This window comes from Amphiura filiformis, chromosome 18, assembly GCF_039555335.1.
Source record: "Amphiura filiformis chromosome 18, Afil_fr2py, whole genome shotgun sequence".
Lineage (NCBI taxonomy): Eukaryota > Metazoa > Echinodermata > Ophiuroidea > Amphilepidida > Amphiuridae > Amphiura > Amphiura filiformis.
The window spans coordinates 7,736,407-7,754,626 of NC_092645.1; the positions used below are offsets into that span (position 1 = coordinate 7,736,407).

An 18,220-nucleotide genomic window follows, 5' to 3' on the forward strand; every position below is an offset into this window, starting at 1 on the left:
ATTATGTGCACTCAACAACTATTCAGTATCGAAGCCCGGTATCGAAGTTACGTAATGTTACTATGTCAACGGGATCACGCGCTTAAGTAATGAACCACGATCGAAACAATCAGTGCACAAAAAGGCATACCAAAATAGCGTGATCGTAATGATCGCCATACAAACAGTGCTTGGTTCCGATACCATCACGGAGTTACGTAACTACTTCGTGGTCTGATAGTTATATGATCAATGGTCTGATCTACTTGGGTTCGATTCCTTTTAAGAAAAGAAAAATAGCTGCTCATTTATAATGCATAAATGAATAAAGTAATGTAGTTACACAATTTGAAACATTGAGGCCGTTCTATTTTTCAAAGGTCATTTAACTGATAAATGTAGTGGAATATATCACGCATTGATAGGTAGCAGGTGGAGCAAATGTTGTCAGCGATTTTTGTTGCCGTTTGTTCGCAGTGCCTATTTATCTAAAAAAAAATAAGAAAATTAAAATTAAATTTAAAATTCACAATATTCGTTCGTAAAATGGGGACAAAATCCAAAAACATTTCTTGACCCTTCTTCACATAAAAGTGGGGCAGAAATCAAGATTCGAACAAGTACCATTCACCATTCAAAGCGCACCCTCTCCCGACTGAGCTAACGGGTCAGACAATAGAAGGGTGTAATTTTGAACTGAAGAATATTTAAAAAATATGAAGAAATTACAATGTTATAAAAAGATTTACGAAAATGAGTTAGGTATAACGTATGAATCGATTTACAAATTAAGTCCAATGGCACTTTGAGAAAGAATACCTGAAGAAACCCCAAAACATTTGCTGTTCTAGCAACTAACCTAGTGACCTAAAGTATTGGGTCGTGTCACGATATTTTTTTCTGAGGCATTATGTCCAGGTTGCTCAATTTAACATACACGTATCCTTAATGCTGTTGAGATTTTACAAGGATGGCGCTCTCACATTTCTAAGAATCCAAAAGCGCCATTAGGCGAACGTTTACGGTATACTATACGCAGGTATACGGCCTTTTCGAATAGCTCTTATGTGACCCGGTACTATGAAATTACCTTGCTCGATTTAATCTATACGCGTGCTCCTGCAAAACGTGCATCGTATACCCGAATAGTATACTTCTATGCGATCGTAGCCTTGGTGACCCGGTACTATGAAATTGCCTTGCTCGATTTAATCTATACGCGTGGACCTGCAAAACGTGCACCGTATACCCGAATAGTAGGCCTATACTTCTATGTGAACGCAGCCTAATGGTTCGGCGCTCCGCGCCGCACACCCATACCAAAGTTTCAGTTGAGTGCCCCGGGATAACAAAAGTGAACCAAATGCAACAAGCGATACAGGATGAGCCATGCAATAGGCCTACAATACAATACAATAAACAATACGGTACAAATCATACGATACAATACAATAGGCCTACAATACAATAGGCCTACAATACAATAGGCCTACAATACAATACAATACAATACAATACAATACACTTTCAATACAATACAATACAATACAATACAATTTCAATACAATACAATTTCAATACAATACAATTTCAATACAACACAGCACAACACATTTTTATTGTATGAGCTTGGAAAGATCCATGGATTAGCATGTGACCCTCACGGACCAACCTGGGTAAACAAACAAACCTACAAAATTACAAACAAACAAAACAAACAACACAATACATTATAATATGTTTTCAATGATGCGCCGGTGTTCATAATTCAGGATGTCAACCCTGAGTACAACAAACCAAAATGACGGAAACAGATTGATGACACGAATGAATGGAGAAAGTCAAACAAATCAGCGTATATTGATGCATAGAAACCTTCCTTTCGCATCATCATGAATACTGAAGTAGAGTTCCATATCAGGAACAATTATCCATGGTCAAAATTACCGGCTACGGTGAAACAGGTAAGGATTCATGCACCAAAATACAGACTGTCAAAATCGAGAACGTGAAAGACGTCGAATTCGGCAGGGATGACATTATTAATATTGTTTACACTTGGTAGCGAGATCAGCGCATTTCATTTCATTTCATTTCTGTTTCTGTTTCTGTTTCTGTTACGGTAACTTCCCTTGGGAAACTCAGTATCACAGACAAAGCTGCATCTACACTAAAAACTAAGCTGGTTAGACCAGTTACATTTGATGAGAAACGTTTTACGTCTAGGTTAATCATTGAGGGACGGCTCCATCTAGATTATCAGACAGCATCAAATTTTTAATCAGCACTTCACTGTACATATTTTGCACCTGTGATCTCTTGTCTGCGTCATATGTCTGCGCACCCACCACTCTGCAGTGAGTAATCTTCTTTTCAAGAAGCCTTCACTACAACTGGAAGAAGAAGAAGAAGAATCAGTCATGCTGGCTGACCATGTATAGACGTCAGAATTACTCTTGGACCTATCAATTGATTAAAGCGAATGCAGCGACAGAGGTGGGGGTTCGAACTCACAACCTTGTGATCACTTTTCATTTCATTTCATTTCATATTTATTTAGTCTTATCAACAACAACAATTGACATTTTAAAAGGCACATATAGAAAATACTTAAATACATTTTATAAAAACAGAATAAGAATATAAACAGCACATATTTATAGAGAGCATGTTGATAAGACCAAGGATAGCCCAAAAAGCCATGGAGGCTTATTTCCATTGGGGTCCTTTAAAAGGGGACAACATCAATGACAAAAGAAGGAAACAAACGAAACAGTCAAGTACTAGAACTACCCCGCATACGATGATTTACGTATTTGTATCTGCTTGTGTGTGAAACTTAGTGAAAACAACTCACCATTTCTCATCCTTTCAAAACTCCAAATACAATCAATAGGAAATTATTTTTACAGTCAGAGTTTAAAGATGGAATTTTCCGATTATGTAAAGTTTTCCACAAAAAAAGAACATTAAGCATGTTTTTTTAATTTTTAATGTCATGAACTTGTTGAAGTTCAGGAGTTACGACCGTAGCGACTCGATCGACGGGACGCCATTTTTTCGTCTGCTTGAAATTCACAAAATCTCGATTTGGATTTATCCACGAGACTCCACGAGACTTATCTGGATGATGTCATCATTTTGTGGGCAATTTTGTGACCTTTGCACTCATACCAAACACGACGGGGTTTGTTTTGGGAAAAACCCCAAATTTTTCAGTTTTTAAGGTCTATTTTTTAGGTAAGATTTTCATGGTTTTTGGCGTAAAAAGTTGTGAAATGGAGCAGAAGGAGGTCATTACACCTATATTAGTATTACACCCATATAAGGCCAAATAAAAAAATAAACATGTTTCACGTCCCCTCCCGCTTCCTTTTTTGAGGTTTCCTCAAATATATTCAAATATATTTTTATTTTTTGAAATTCAGTTATAACTTTTCAAAAAATATGTCTAGGAAGTTGTTTTGTGATCATTAGAGGGGGTGTAACTCTCAGAACAACAAATAAAAAAGGGCCTCCTCCTTTTTCCAGGCATTATTGTATACGCTAAAACAGCTCTAAGTATGGGTATTTACACCAATTTTGCGATAAAAAATAGAAAATAAAAAGTCCCCTCTTCCTCCTTTTTTTCGAAAACCCGGACGTGAAACATGTTTTATTTTTTACTTGGCCTAATATGAAATTTTAGAGTATTTTAAAGATGTTTAATGTCATTCTTCTGCAGAAATCCATCGCGCATAGATGCGCATTAGGGAATTACTGTGATGACCCGTATTTGCAATTGGCCGTGAAAATACGACAATACGGGGAGAAGTGGTGAGGTGGCGGTGCACGTGTTGTTCCTGATCGTGCTAACGCCGGGTGGGAGATGTAGCATATATCGGGTCATGTCGTATGTGGTAAAATGCAAAATGCACACTTAATTAAAGTGATAATATTTTTGTTACTACTTTTAATCAACTCTATGATACTTTAAGAATTTGTATTATTTTTTTTCTATTTTTTTCACTTCCTTTGTATTTTTTTTTTCAATACTAAAGTTGAGTAGTGCAGTGTCAGATGAGGTTGACAAGTAACGGCAGAACATGTTCATGTGTTGCATGGGTCATATTAGATTATGATTACATATATTCATTTGTTTATTTTTTTTTTTTATTCCTTTATTCATTCATTCCTAAAATTACTTGTTTATTTACTTACAATATTTATTTATTTATTTCTTGGAGGCAATATCATCTACATCATCTCTAAAATAATGCTGTATTTATTGTACGCAAAAAATTGACTCACAAAAACCCAGTAAACTTCACATGACTTTAAATAGGCATATTCTCCCCATATTTTAAGTTGATTCTGGCACCATTGTCTTTCTTTTTTAATGCCCTTTCTTTACATTGATACCAGATTTGTAAGTGTTACTTGTAAAAATATTCAAGTGCTAGACAAATAAATCCAGGGTACCATAAACAAAAAATGACAGACAAATTCCGCTACCCTTCACAACTTCAAATAGGTATAACTCCCCATACTTTGAGCTATAGAGCTGTTTTTGGTACCATTGTCTAAGTTTCTTAATGCTCTTTACAGTGATACCAAATTTGTAGATGTTCCTAGAATAAACCTAAAAAGTGTTGTCCTCGCTACACTTGGTAGACGCATGTAAATAATTGCTGGAATGGATAAAACCTGTGAAACTAATTAATTTCTTAATTTCTTGAAATTGCTTGTGGGTTTGCAAAAGTGGCTCTGGGTTCAGCAAAAAATTCCACGGCAACGCAGGCCTGCTAGTGGTGCTAGACTAGTTCACCACGTAAACTTGTATGGCTCAAAATTCAGACCGCTCGCCATTAAGTTTACTGCTTTCTGTGTTTTGAAATTTGTTGACGTTTTAACGATCCCCGATTCCCGGTCGATTATTTTAGCTGTGATGTGTCACGTCACATGCATGACGCTGGTGGGTACCAACCAAAAAAAAAAAACCTCGATCGCCGATAACGATGTGATATGCGACATACATATAGTTGTTTTCTTTAAACTTCCGTGGTCCGGGTACGCGCTGGTGAATTGCAATCGCGTAGAAGTGACAAGGTCGCCTACTACGCACCAATGGGTCAGCCGGCTTGTTGTCAAGTGCATTGATCAGCCAATCAGCGTGATTGTTTATTGCTTTTGTGTTTACGCTCGTGTAGGCCCTACGCGATACACACAGGCAAGTTTAAAGAAAACAACTTTAGGATTACACAGAGATATTTCTTGCCAAAATTTGACCATTTCTAGGTAGCTTGGCCCTACTTTGTCTGCGTTATATGAAAAAGGACAGTCTTAAGTAAGTAAATGTGCAACGCTTTTGATGTTTTGATGTTTTGGGAGACTGGGAGGGATCAGAACAAAAAAATGATGGAGCCTATTCTTGACTGTAATATTCCTTCACCACATTATCGTACGGTAACAGGCTTATACGATGGACAGATAGTATCAGTTGTGAATGAGGACATCGTATAAGTTCCTTGTACTAGTGCTAGACTACTGCTAGCCTACTAGTGGGGATTATGCACTTTCAGTTTCCCACGCGTTTGAGCGGGAATTGGATTATGTACTTTTTCGATGTCTAGTGAGCAAATTTCTTCAATATTTTGAGAAAATGATGTCAAATTTTCTATTCTATATTGTTTGGTAATTATGTCTTTTGCCAATAGTAGGCCTATGTTTAAAGTTGAAATTTTGTGTTTTTGATCGCAAAGATCGGATATTTTCGTTCCCGATTCAAATTCTGAACCATTCGCAAGAGTGCCGATTTCGCAGAACTTTGACGATAATTTTGCCTTTTGGACACTAAAATGCATTCGATCCTTAATTTTGTTTCAACCGAGTCTTAAATTAGCAAGCACAATAAGGTTGGTACCACTTTTGTATACATTGATGAAATTTTAAAGATTTTTTTTCAAGTTTCTAATTGGCGCAAATCGTTAAGTGTGTATTTCCCATTGACATCCAAAATGGCGTAAGCCAGTCCTTAATTTGTGGGATAGGCTTTTACGACGGGAATTCATAACAATTAGTGGGTTTTTTAGCGGGTTCGCCGTCGGACAAGTTTAGAACTGTCAAGCTTTCGTCTTGTCTGCTTGTTTCTGTAGACAAGGGGCAGTCTTCAGCAAACAGGTCTTTTCAGAGCCACCAAAACCTTTATATTAGCAGATAGGCGAGATCTGCTAGTTCTCTGTAGACAAGGGGCAGTCTTCATTGAACGGCTCTTTTCAGAGCCACCAAAACTTACAAAATCAGCAGATAGGCGAGATCTGCTAGTTTCTGTTGACAAGGGCAGTCTTTAGCAAACGGCTCTTTTCAGAGTCATCAGTAGACAAGGGGCGGTCTACATGTCTCATTCTTAGGTACTTTGTCCTGAAGAAGTCAGAGCTACTCCTGACGAAAGCTTGACAGTTCTTAACTTGTCCGACGGCGAACCCGCTAAAAAACCCACCAGTCCTTAATATACATAGGTACGGCGTATATAGGACTGGCAAGCGAGTCTATGCTAGCCTACGCACGGACGATTATCAGACCAGTCCCAGAACAAAATATTAATTTCTGACATGATCGTGTTCAGGGTCTGAATTGTTTTCATGCAAAATCTTAATAGCAAATTGGACAAAACATGCAAAAGAAGCACATGGACTAGTCGGTGTTATGCACTTTCAGTTTCCCATGCGTTTGAATGGGAATTATTTTGCCTACCGTATTAAATGTTCTATTCTATATTGTTTGGCAATAATGTCTTTTGCCAATAGTATGTCCAAAGTTGTAATTTTGTGTTTTTGATCGCAAAGATCAGATATTTTTATTACCGATTCCAATTCTGCACCCTTTGCAAGAGTGGAGAATTCGGCAGAACTTTGATGATAATTTTACCTTTTTTTTTTCTTTTTAGACTAAATGCATTCGATCCTTAATTTTGTTTCAACTGAGTCTTGATTTAGCAAGCACAATAAGGTGGGTACTGGGTACCATATATATGGTCATTTTCACGGTAAAGGGTGTAACTTTGGATTTTTAACATTTTAATCCGTAGTGTTCTAATAAAGCCACAGAATTCCATGATTTTTGGCCACATAAGTCATCTAGTTAGCAGCTACCTTGGGTAGCATAATCAGCTTTGGGAGTTACTGCGTTCAGTTTTAGCAGGCTTAAATGTACTTAATATTGCCATTTTGAAAAACTATAAAAAACAGTAACATTTTTGTAAAACCCTGTGTTTTCTTCAGTTAGTTCATGGATAATTTTTCTTATCCTGAAAGTACAGTCATATGTTCAGTAAACACTGCCACATTAGATTTAATTGTGAACAGCCCTGTATTTTTGAGAACCGGACTTCGATATTTGTCGTTTCGGAGGCTTCATTTTCCGTTAACAATTGTTAACAAACTTTGTGGGTGTAGCTTTGGCTCATAATTCTTGGTTATTTCTTCACTTCTTCTTGATTCATAACAGTTGTTATCTTAACTTGAAATGGGTAACAAAAATTAGTTGATTGCAAGCTTTTAAAATTTTTATAAAATCTTGACTTCAAAGAGCCGTTTTTCCGTTAACTTTTTGAAGCCTCCGAAACAAACTGTTCAGCAAGCTTGTGCAAATATAAATAAAAGAGCTCATCCAATCTATTTATCAAAATGTAGCAAAGTAGATCCTCAAGTCACATGTTTTTAAATCGTGGAGATATATATCACCGTTTGAAAATGGGACCCAATACAAACTTTCCGTTAACAATTGAAGCCTCCGAAACAAATGAAGCCTCCGAAACAACAATAAGATTAATTATCATCTATGCATATCTAAATTGGTGCGTTTCATACTGATATCTGCATTGTAATTATTACTTGATATGTGCAGAATGTCATAAATTTAAAAAAATTGACATTATGGACCTTAATGTTTGTAATATATACTGATACCCAAAAAGCCTGTTTCGAGGCTTCACATGCAAAAAACACCATACTTAACAAATGGGTGAAAAAATTAACATGTGATAAATCTACAATATCTGCCGCATAGAATCATTGATTCAATATACACAAGAAAATATAAGCTTAGATGATCCCAACACTGTTGTTTTCAAAAAAACTACTTCTGCAATGTTTAGCAATTGTTAACATGAAGCCTCCGAAACAAAAAAAATGACTTGCTGTGATAATTTAATTTTTGTCATGTGAAATTCAATACTTTATTTTTTTTATTTTTTTTTTATTTATTAGACTCTATACACTGGAGATTGCACAATATCATAATAACAGTTAAATATAAAATAGCAAAATACATTCTGAAAAGATTACAATAATATACATGTTTAAAATCACAATTAATACCAGTGCAGAGAATGGGACCGAACAGGTGCGTATCACCTCTAAGACCATCCCACCTCATCCCACCTCAAGACCAAAAATAAGCCGCCCATGCCCAGTCCCCTCCCCCCTTTACTTAGAAGCAAAGCATGAAAATTGGTAATTGTGATATTTTTTACCTATTGTTTTATGTCACATGTGGTTAGCCAAATATTTTACTTTTATTATTTTCTGTGTTTTTACCTGAAGCCTCCGAAACACAAATCGCTTGAATTGCCAATTCTAAAAATAACTCCAATTTCTGTGAAACTTGGCTGGGAGGTTCCTCTCATAAAGTAGTATTTGTACATGAAGTTAGACATTCAAATTATTTTAGGAACCCAATTAAAACTTAAAAAATATGTTTAAGGTTTGGAAATTTCCATTGTAAATGACACTTGATGTTAAAAATTTTCAAAACTGCAATTACAAACATAGCAAAACATGGTATAAAATTTAACTTATATATGTTGACTTACTTTGGAATGGGAATTCACATGTATTCCAGCTTTCATGTCATAATTTTCTGAGGTTATGTAAAATACATTTTTTCTTAGATATTAACCAAAATGTTATGGAAACGTCAAATTTTTATTAGAAATCAAAAGGTTTAAGCCTTGAAACATTATTTTACTGGAATTTAAGTTGCTTCTATGCATGATTTCAGTAAACAAAAACATATTTAAGTGGTTTGAAATTTTGACCCAAAAAATCAAAAGTTACACCCTTTACTGTGAAAATGACCATATACCTTTGATGAAATTTGGAAGATATTTTTTGAATATCTGACCTGAGCTGCGCAAACCGTTAAGTGTGTATAAATAGACGGACAAAATGGCGTGAGTCAGTCCTTAGGTACGGTATGTATCGTAGGACTGTTGAGCGAGTCTAACATGGACCTACTTCACGGTTTTAATCCCCTATTCATGCTGCGTGAATCACTATTGTGGGCCATCCTTCTGATACTTGAGTGTTTGGACAAGCGGAACAGTTTTGACAGGCCTTTTTGTCTACCTCTCTGTTTGTAAACAGGTGAGGAGGTCAAAATTGTCATCCTCGCCGAATAGGAAAAGCAGCGTAATAGTATGGCACTGGTTATAATTATGGAATTTATGGTTGTGTTGTGACCACACTCGTTTCTTTGGCAATGCCTCATTTCAAATATATAGTTTTAGTTTTGGTTTTGGTTTTGGTCACATGGTTTCCTATTGTCCTGCCTAACCACTTGAATCATAAGATATCGAACTCATTGTTTCTACCTTTTGTTTAAAACCGAACATTTGTGTCAGTCAGTGTCGGTTTTGGTTTCAGTTTCTTATAAGTGGTGTGGATCGTAAAATTATTTTATTTGAAGTTACCTACTCTAAGTATACAAAAGAAATGTTTAAATTTCGCAGTGCAATATCACGAGGAGAGAAATCGAGCATGGTAATCTACATGTATTGAAAGACGTGGTTTACAAAACTGAATAAGTCTAGGCTAATTCACCTGTGAAAAAATATAGACCATTGAAATATTTGCATTTGACATTACAAAAGGGGCCACTATTGTAATTGTATAGGTGCTATAAACAAAATCGATTCATGTCCTTAATCCCATGTACCAGAATCGATGGAAGGCCATTATATGACCTCTAATAACCTAATGACTTTTACTGAAGCAATTTTTACTGCAAAAAGTAGAAGATAGAGGGGAAAAGAGATTGTGTGGGGTGTGTGTGTGTGTGTGGTAGGGGTGGTTGGAGGGCAAGGTGGATATGGGCCGGGAGAGAGAGAAACAGATGAGAGAGAGCATTGGAAGTGAAAGAGAAGGGGAGGAGAGCTCGAGATGAAGATATCGAATGTAGGGGAGGAGGAGGGGAAAGGGGTAATTTAGGGAAGAGGTGGTTATATAGGGAGGGAGCCCCCTCTTAAAGAGGTATGGGTTGTCCTTCCGGGGATAATAAACTAATTCATAATCAAATCATCTCCATGCATCGTTTATGTTTCATACAAACAAACAAATCCCCCACCCCGCCCCATCCTTCAATATACGCGCATGTATATGATTTCTAGGCCTAGAACTCGTGAGTGTAATACGCCACCTACCTTCGACAGAGAGCATCAACTGTCGTCCACGGGATAGATTTCCGATATCAATCATGATAATAATTATGTTAGCACAATAGGCTATTGTATACTTCTGGTTATATACCCTGTACTGTGTCCTTCCAGCATAATAGTGTTATGATTGCAAACCAGATCAGCTCTACTTTTTAATCCCTTGATTTTTGGTTTCTAAACAAAAGAGAAACCAAAACTAAATATTTGAAATGAGGGAATGATTGATGTGGCGATTACATGATTAGTTTAGAACTGACTTGTAGTCAGATCTTTTTGCATGGTATAGAGGGTATTCATTACTACGTCATTGATGTGATTGCTCATGCATAAAATTCCTCCACATAGGTTGTTTAGCTTAATCGGGAGAGTGACCTCTTGAAATGATGATCACAGTTATCTTTGAGTTATTACAGTGAGGCCCACGTACAATGTTCAACACAAAGTAAACAATGCTATAACTTGGAGGACAAACAAACCAACACCGCCAAATTCGACTGACATGTGTACAACGTGGGAAGCTATGGGGAAATTGAACACTTGTTGTCTGATCATGCATGTGTTTATGGTTCGGTAGCGGTTACTTAGCAACTCTCGTTCCGCTTGGGTTTATTGCATACACTCTATACTGGGTCTAAGCTTTCCATCTGATGCACTTGCTGGGCTGTAGCAAGCGGTACATGGACCAAATCCATGGGTTCCTACAGTCTGAGGGCCGATGACATGACACACATTTGATGGGTGTAAACAAGCGGACAGTTGGGATGGCCACCTCACTTTTTAAGAAACTTGTGTTCTACTTCTACTTGGTTACTCGTCAAAGTCTGCTCAGCAACTAGGCAAGGGTGCTACTGACGATGGAAGGCTCGTGCATGTACCAAATATGTACAGTCAAGGTGCAAGTAAAAACAGTGATGCCAATTACTCGGCGCGGTGCTGGCGGCTTCCTTGAACTGCTCCAAGGTGATCTCAGTCTAGTGAATCTGTGCTTGTGTTGACTTCTGGTTGCTCTTAGGTGTGATGTCAGGGAAGGGAACAGCTACCTGATGGTTGAGGATCTTATATATTCTTATACATTGTCACCAGGCGTGATTGTTTACGCCACTCCTAAAGGGTTGGTAGTCCAATGTCAAGTCTCATAGCTGTGTTTTGTTTTTCTTTGTTGCTTTATTCCAATTTTGGCGCATGTTTATATTTTGGCCGCCCCTGAGGATAGAACTAGTCTCAGGGCACCCCACATTTTGATGGCCGTCTCATTTTTTTCAACCTGGCTATGGCCCTGTGCAATTATGGTTGTATTGGAACCCTACCTAAAGTTCAAACTAGTACTTCATTTAACAGGCAGCTTTCTTTTGTTTTATTTCTTGCATATCGATACAGCAACTAGGCAACTCTGCAAAAGAATATGAAAAGTGTGTGTTCAACTTCAGTGTGAAGAATCAACTCAGATACAAGGGAAATCTTGGTGAGTGTAGGTATATTTATTATATTTCTAATTAATATAAAAAATGATCAGAATTTGTTTGAGGTTTGATATATGTGACATGATCAAGGGGAATGAGTCACATGTTGACCCTGGTCGAAAATTAATTTTACATATTTTCCTAAAGAGGACATTTAGAGCTTTCAGAAACTGAAAACCCCATGTTATATGTCTTTTAATTGTGAAGTTACATCAATTTATCAATCACAAAAAACAATATAAAACAAAAGAATTTAAACACTTTCTTTACCAATATCTCAAAATCAATATTAGCAACATCCGACTCATTTCCCTTGATCGTGTCCCATATGTTTCATTTAAAGACAAATTATAGTTCGAAGCGGTAACATATTAACAGGGTGGTATACCACTCGAAGAGTGTGTACTGCAGGGCTCATAATACTTTGGGGGAGGGCTATTTTTGGGTAAAAAATTGTCTTGCATATGACCCATCACATCATCGAAACATGGCAATTGTAGGAAAACCATTAAAGATAATAAAGAAAAAGGGCCTTGAAAGAAAATTATAAGAAATTTGAATTCTTTTTGTCATATTCTACATGCGACATTAATGGAAGAGGTGTCATTTTAAAGCTTAAAATCAGTCCTCTAGCTTGGTAAAGAAACCTACAAGATCTTTAAAATCATTAACATAACATAAATCATACATTACAATTCATGTAAATATCACTATACAGATACAGTACCCCAAGTTCTATCCCTAAGCTCATTATCAGAGATGCCACTTTTCAGGTTTTAGCCTGAATTAGGTTTTTTGAGTCCAAAATTCTGTGTTTTATATATCTTCAGCCCGTTTTGAGGCTTTTTGGTCTGCATTTCCATGCTTTTTCAGGTCTTCATGGTTTTTTTTTTAGTGAAACTGAGTGCCATCTCTGCATTATTATTCATTGTAAATTTTAAACAAAATCCAATATTACTGTGCTTCCACAGTTCGTAGAGTAAAACGAGATGAGGAGAAGTACTATGAAGACCTGATCAAGTAAAGTCAGGACCACCTGCTGCTCTACCCATATCATCTATCAGACATCATGGTCAATTATCACTATAAAGATAAAATATATGGTGTACCCCAAGGTTCTATCATTAGGCCCATTATTATTCATTCTGAATTTAACAAAATCCAATATTACTGTGCTTCCACAGTTCGTACAGTAAAACGAGATGAAAAGAAGTACTATGAAGACCTGATCAAGTATAGTCAGGACCACCTGCTGCTCTACCCATATCATCTATCAGACATCATGGTCAATTATCACTATAAAGATAAAATATATGGTGTACCCCAAGGTTCTATCATTAGGCCCATTATTATTCATTCTGAATTTAACAAAATCCAATATTACTGTGCTTCCACAGTTCGTACAGTAAAACGAGATGAGAAGAAGTACTATGAAGACCTGATCAAGTATAGTCAGGACCACCTGCTGCTCTACCCATATCATCTATCAGACATCATGGTCAAAGGCTTGAGAATCACGCCATTCTCATTCTATCTGCGCATGATGCATGACATCATGGCGGGGGAGAAAAGTTACGATTCACTACCAAACTTTACAGCAGCTGATTGTAAGTACCATTACTATACAAGCCTTAGGCCAAAAAAAAACATGTTTGTTTACTGTAGAAGGTCCAAAAAGTCAAATTCGAAATGTGGTTTTTTATTTATTTATTTTTTTTTAATCCATGTCTTGAAATGGAAAAAATACCCTTTTCGCTGCAAATTGGAATGGGAATTTACAGTGGGTTTCTCCGACACACACACACACACACAAATCATATTTCTTCATATTCAAAAATATTTATGACCCCCTTTCAACCTGTAGTCGTTTTTTTCACTATGCTCGTTTGTTGTGTAATGTGTAAATGTTTGCGAAATGCGTGCGCTATGGACCAGACCCCCATGGACCAGATCGTGTCACAAATGAAGATTTTAATGCTGCTCTCATTTTCTTACATCCCAATTTCATTCTCCGTAGGTTTAAGACTTTTAGGCATCGGAAGAAATCAATACATAGATATCATGAATCAATGCAGATCATCTAAGGTGAGATAATTGTTATTATTGTTGTTATTTTATTTCACTGACTGTTCAACAACCTTATATTTCACCTAAATTATCATGTACACAAAGGTGGAAGTTACGATAGTTTTGTTTTCGTTGTAATGTTTATTTAGCACCAATTAATCTGACCAAGGTTTATATTAGCAATAGATGTAATTTGATTGAGACTAACTCAAAATTCAACTGAATGATTTTGATTATGGAAATAAATGATTGATTGATTGATTGATTGATTGATTGATTGATTGATTGATTGATTGATTGATTGATTGATAAAATAATTTTTTTCTCTGCAACATTCGACAAGTGACATGTGATTGATCTGCGGCACTGCGATGCAGCCAAATTTGAGATTGAACATCAATGCTGCTTTGATACTTATTTTTAACTACAGGGTGCACAACTTATCGAAAAATATTTTACAATGTAAAAATGTAAAAAGATATGTATAGCCTTATTTGTTTTACCCCTGTGGACCAATTTATAGCGCCACACATCATTGGGTTTTGTCACAATGGTTCATTATGTAAGAAAAGAGGCCGTTTTAAAAGTTACACCTGAGCCCATAGCAGTCAGGTTTACTTTTCCACACGAATAGGCCTGGCCTGCTGTATTGTTTGAGAGTTGACTCTTTTTTTACTTAATAAACCATTGTGACTGAACGCAATGACGTGTGATGCTTTAATTTGTTCCATAGGTGTAAAACAAAAATAACTACACATCTTTGTACAAGGAAATTTCGTCAAATATTTTTATTTTATATTGTATTTAGGGGGGTACTTATAAGTTGTGCACCCTGTAGTTATAGTGCAATATATTGGCCAATACTTTGAATACATGATTAAATATTATCACATTCTTACAGTCACTCAATTGATATTTCATTTACATAAGGCCAAAAAAAATTAATTGTTTGGTTGCCCTTCCGAGACAAAAATTTGGAGCGTTGGTAGGTCGATCCTTGTTTTTTTTTTCATGGACTCTTTCTCGATTTTTCCTCCATTTTGAAAAGGCTAGTATTGACAAATGCTTGATCATTTTATGGTAAAAAAATTATGTGTTTTTGGACTGGATTTAAATGGAAATACTTCTTGTTTTCAATCAAATATGTGACCATCCTCCACAACTGAGCCCGGATGTCGCCAGTGCCACTATTGAGATATGCTCCATTGAACTTAACAATAAACAATAGAAAACAAAGGATTTATTGACTGTTATATTGATTTTTCACTACTTAAATGTCAAGTACTATAGACATGATATACATCATTTTAAAGCTAATTTCAAGTAGAATATTTTGGTTGAATATCTCAAAAATGATGATTGGCAACTTCAGGGCTCAGTTGTGCTGGATGGTCACATATGCATTTAATAAATAAAATGAGTGAATAACAAATTTAATAGTCCTTGATTCTGTCCGAATTTAAGGGGGTACTACACCCCTGGCCAATTGTGTGCCTATTTTTGCAATTTTCTTAAAACTTATAGCGCATTGGTGACAAGTAAGATATGTATATTATAGGGCAAGGACTACAACTACTGCACTGAAAATTCAGCAACTCAAGGCAAGTAGTTATTGATTTATTGATCAAATATTGGTTTTCCCTCATTTTTAACTGTAACTCCACAACTGTTGTCTGTGCTGAAATAAAATTTCAAGTGCAGTAGTTGTAGTCCTTGCCCCTATAATATGCATATCTTACTTGTCACCAATACGCTATAATTTTGGAGAAAAATGCAAAAATAGGCACAAAATTGGGCAGGGGTGTAGTACCCCTTAAGGTTTCTTCTAAAAAGTGATCAAAAAAAAAAAAATTGGTGGTCGGTCGGTTAAGGGCAACCAAACATATTTTTTTAAGCCTAATCAGGATAGACCAAGCATCAATGGTCAATTAAAAGATGGATCAAATTTGCTTTAATACGGAGTGTTATCATCAGCATGCCTAAAATTAATATATTGTTACAGTGTTTTGCCAAGATTTTGATTCATGTGTTGACAAGTTCATCCAATTTAAGCTGCTTTCAATTGTTTTTGTTTGTTTGTTAACTTAGGCCAAGAAAAAAAATTGTTTGCTTGCCCTCAAATGAATTTTAACAATTAGGTCGGTCGGTCGGGATTTCTTTTTTTTCTTCTTTTTTTTTTAATTACTAGCAAACTCTACTGTTTGTATCAATTAAGGCTCAAAATATGAAAAATCAGACAATTTTGGTGTCAAAATGAATCAACTAACATAACAAAACAACTAAAATGTTAAGCGCAAGCTCTAAAATTACATTTGTTTTTACATCTTCAGAATGCAAAAATTTGAAAAGAAAAAAAACTTTTTCAGGAATTTCCCAAAATAGATTCGGTATTCTTTTGTACAGTAAATAGAAAAAAACAACCTTTTTCTGATTTCCAAAATTAGGGTTGGTCGGTTGAGGGCAAGCAAACATTTTTTTTTTGGCCTTATTTGTAGTGATGTACATATTTTTTTAATTTGTTCACTCTACATAGTACACACACAAAACTTAATTCAAACAGTACATAGAGATATCAAAATTTATTTATAAAATAAGAAAAAGGAAAGGTATGAGGTGACTGAAATGTTATAAGTAAAAGGTTTGCAACTGGTATGCTTGAGGGAACACCATATGGACATTTCCCTGCCTTATTTAGGCCTAAAAAAATTGTTTGATGGGCATAACATAAAAAAAAAATTGGGGTAGGTCGGTCTGCAATTTTGTTATTATTATTATTACTTTTTTAACACACATATTTTAAGCTGTAAATTGTGTATGAAAAAGGCCTTGGAACTCATTTTTTATGTTAATTTTTTTTAAATAATTTTTAATTTTTTTGCAAAAATGGGTCGATCTGTCAGCACACAATCACTGTTCGCAAATTATGGTTTATTTTTATATTTTAAAGTTTTTTTATTCCACTAAAATGGGATATCGGATTTAGAGCACCATACTATATTCACACTCACAGATACTCACTAGACCATATTTTTTGCAATTTTCATTTATTTTCTGACACTACCACCCTGCATGCATGCTACCATTCCCCCCTACTGCTTACCGTACAATGGGTGTTGCATCTCTGTAAACTCTCATGGGGGCGCTGTTTACTCTTGTGACATTCAATCTCTACCACGTTACACTGCTTGCCTGCCTGTCCAACTCTTACGCATACTACCAAACACTGCAAACAGCCTTCTCTAAATAGAGCCGGAAGCTTCCATGTAAGTTGTTTTTATTTGTTTGTTTTAACAATTACTGCTGTTTTTGTTTTGTCTCTTTATCATTTTTAATGTCATTTAAAAAAAATCAGTTTGACATGCTGTCATGCTTTGTCTGGCTGTTGGCAAGGTGCAAAAATTTCCCATCTGATCATTTTTTCAGCACTGCTGTTTCATTCTGTAAAAACAAAGAAAAGAATTTCATAGACTTACTGTATTCACTCAAATTAACACCCCAAGGGTAATGTATCTTCCAAAAGGGGATGTAAAAGGGGGTGTTAATTTAAGATCTGTTTAACAATGATAAAGCATCGTCAGTACATGTACCACTAGTGTTGGAGATCAAGGCCATGTCTACAATAGGGATATGGATATCAACTCGAATAGTACAATGTCTATTGTAATGGTACTGTGCGGCTGTTTAAGTGAATTTCTTGTGCACTTTTTGTGGAATTTTTAACAGTGTGAAAATACATTTGGGTTCAAACTTTATATACAACACAAGATTAGACATATGCACAATATGTACATGTACCTGTAATATGAGAAAGGTTTTTAACACAAGTTTCCACATACATAAATGACAGCCAGTGAAAAAATTTCAAGATTAGACATATGCACAATATGTAGGCTACATGTACCTGTAATATGAGAAAGGTTTTTAACACAAGTCTCCACATACATAAATTACAGCCAGTGAAAAAATTTCACTGACCATCCAGGATTTGAACCTGGGACCTTCGGATCACCGGACCGATGCTCTACCAACTGAGCTAATGAGTCAGATGGAGAAGAGCAGTGATGTTATTATCTATAGGCCTTCAGTTCATGTACCTGAATGTTTCATCATAATGTTGATCTTCATAGGGAGACTGGCAACCTGAGTTAGGGGTTAGTGACCTTTTGGACACCACTTTGTCGTTCACTCTTGGTAACTTGTATCTGATGTATCTGTAGCATAGTCAATCAACCAGCACTCA

General features: G+C 35.9%; 1 protein-coding gene across 1 annotated transcript in view; it reads left to right on the top strand.

Moving 5' to 3' along the window:
- The first annotated feature begins 1,763 nt into the window (after positions 1–1,763).
- LOC140139811 (protein FAM91A1-like) overlaps positions 1,764–18,220 on the top strand; it is a 55,529-nt gene continuing 39,072 nt past the window's right edge. Inside the window, 5 exon segments of the mRNA XM_072161546.1 lie at positions 1,764–1,943; positions 11,831–11,915; positions 13,311–13,520; positions 13,931–13,998; positions 17,214–17,243. Of these exon segments, the coding sequence (XP_072017647.1) occupies positions 1,872–1,943; positions 11,831–11,915; positions 13,311–13,520; positions 13,931–13,998; positions 17,214–17,243 (465 nt within the window). The 5' untranslated portion in view covers positions 1,764–1,871.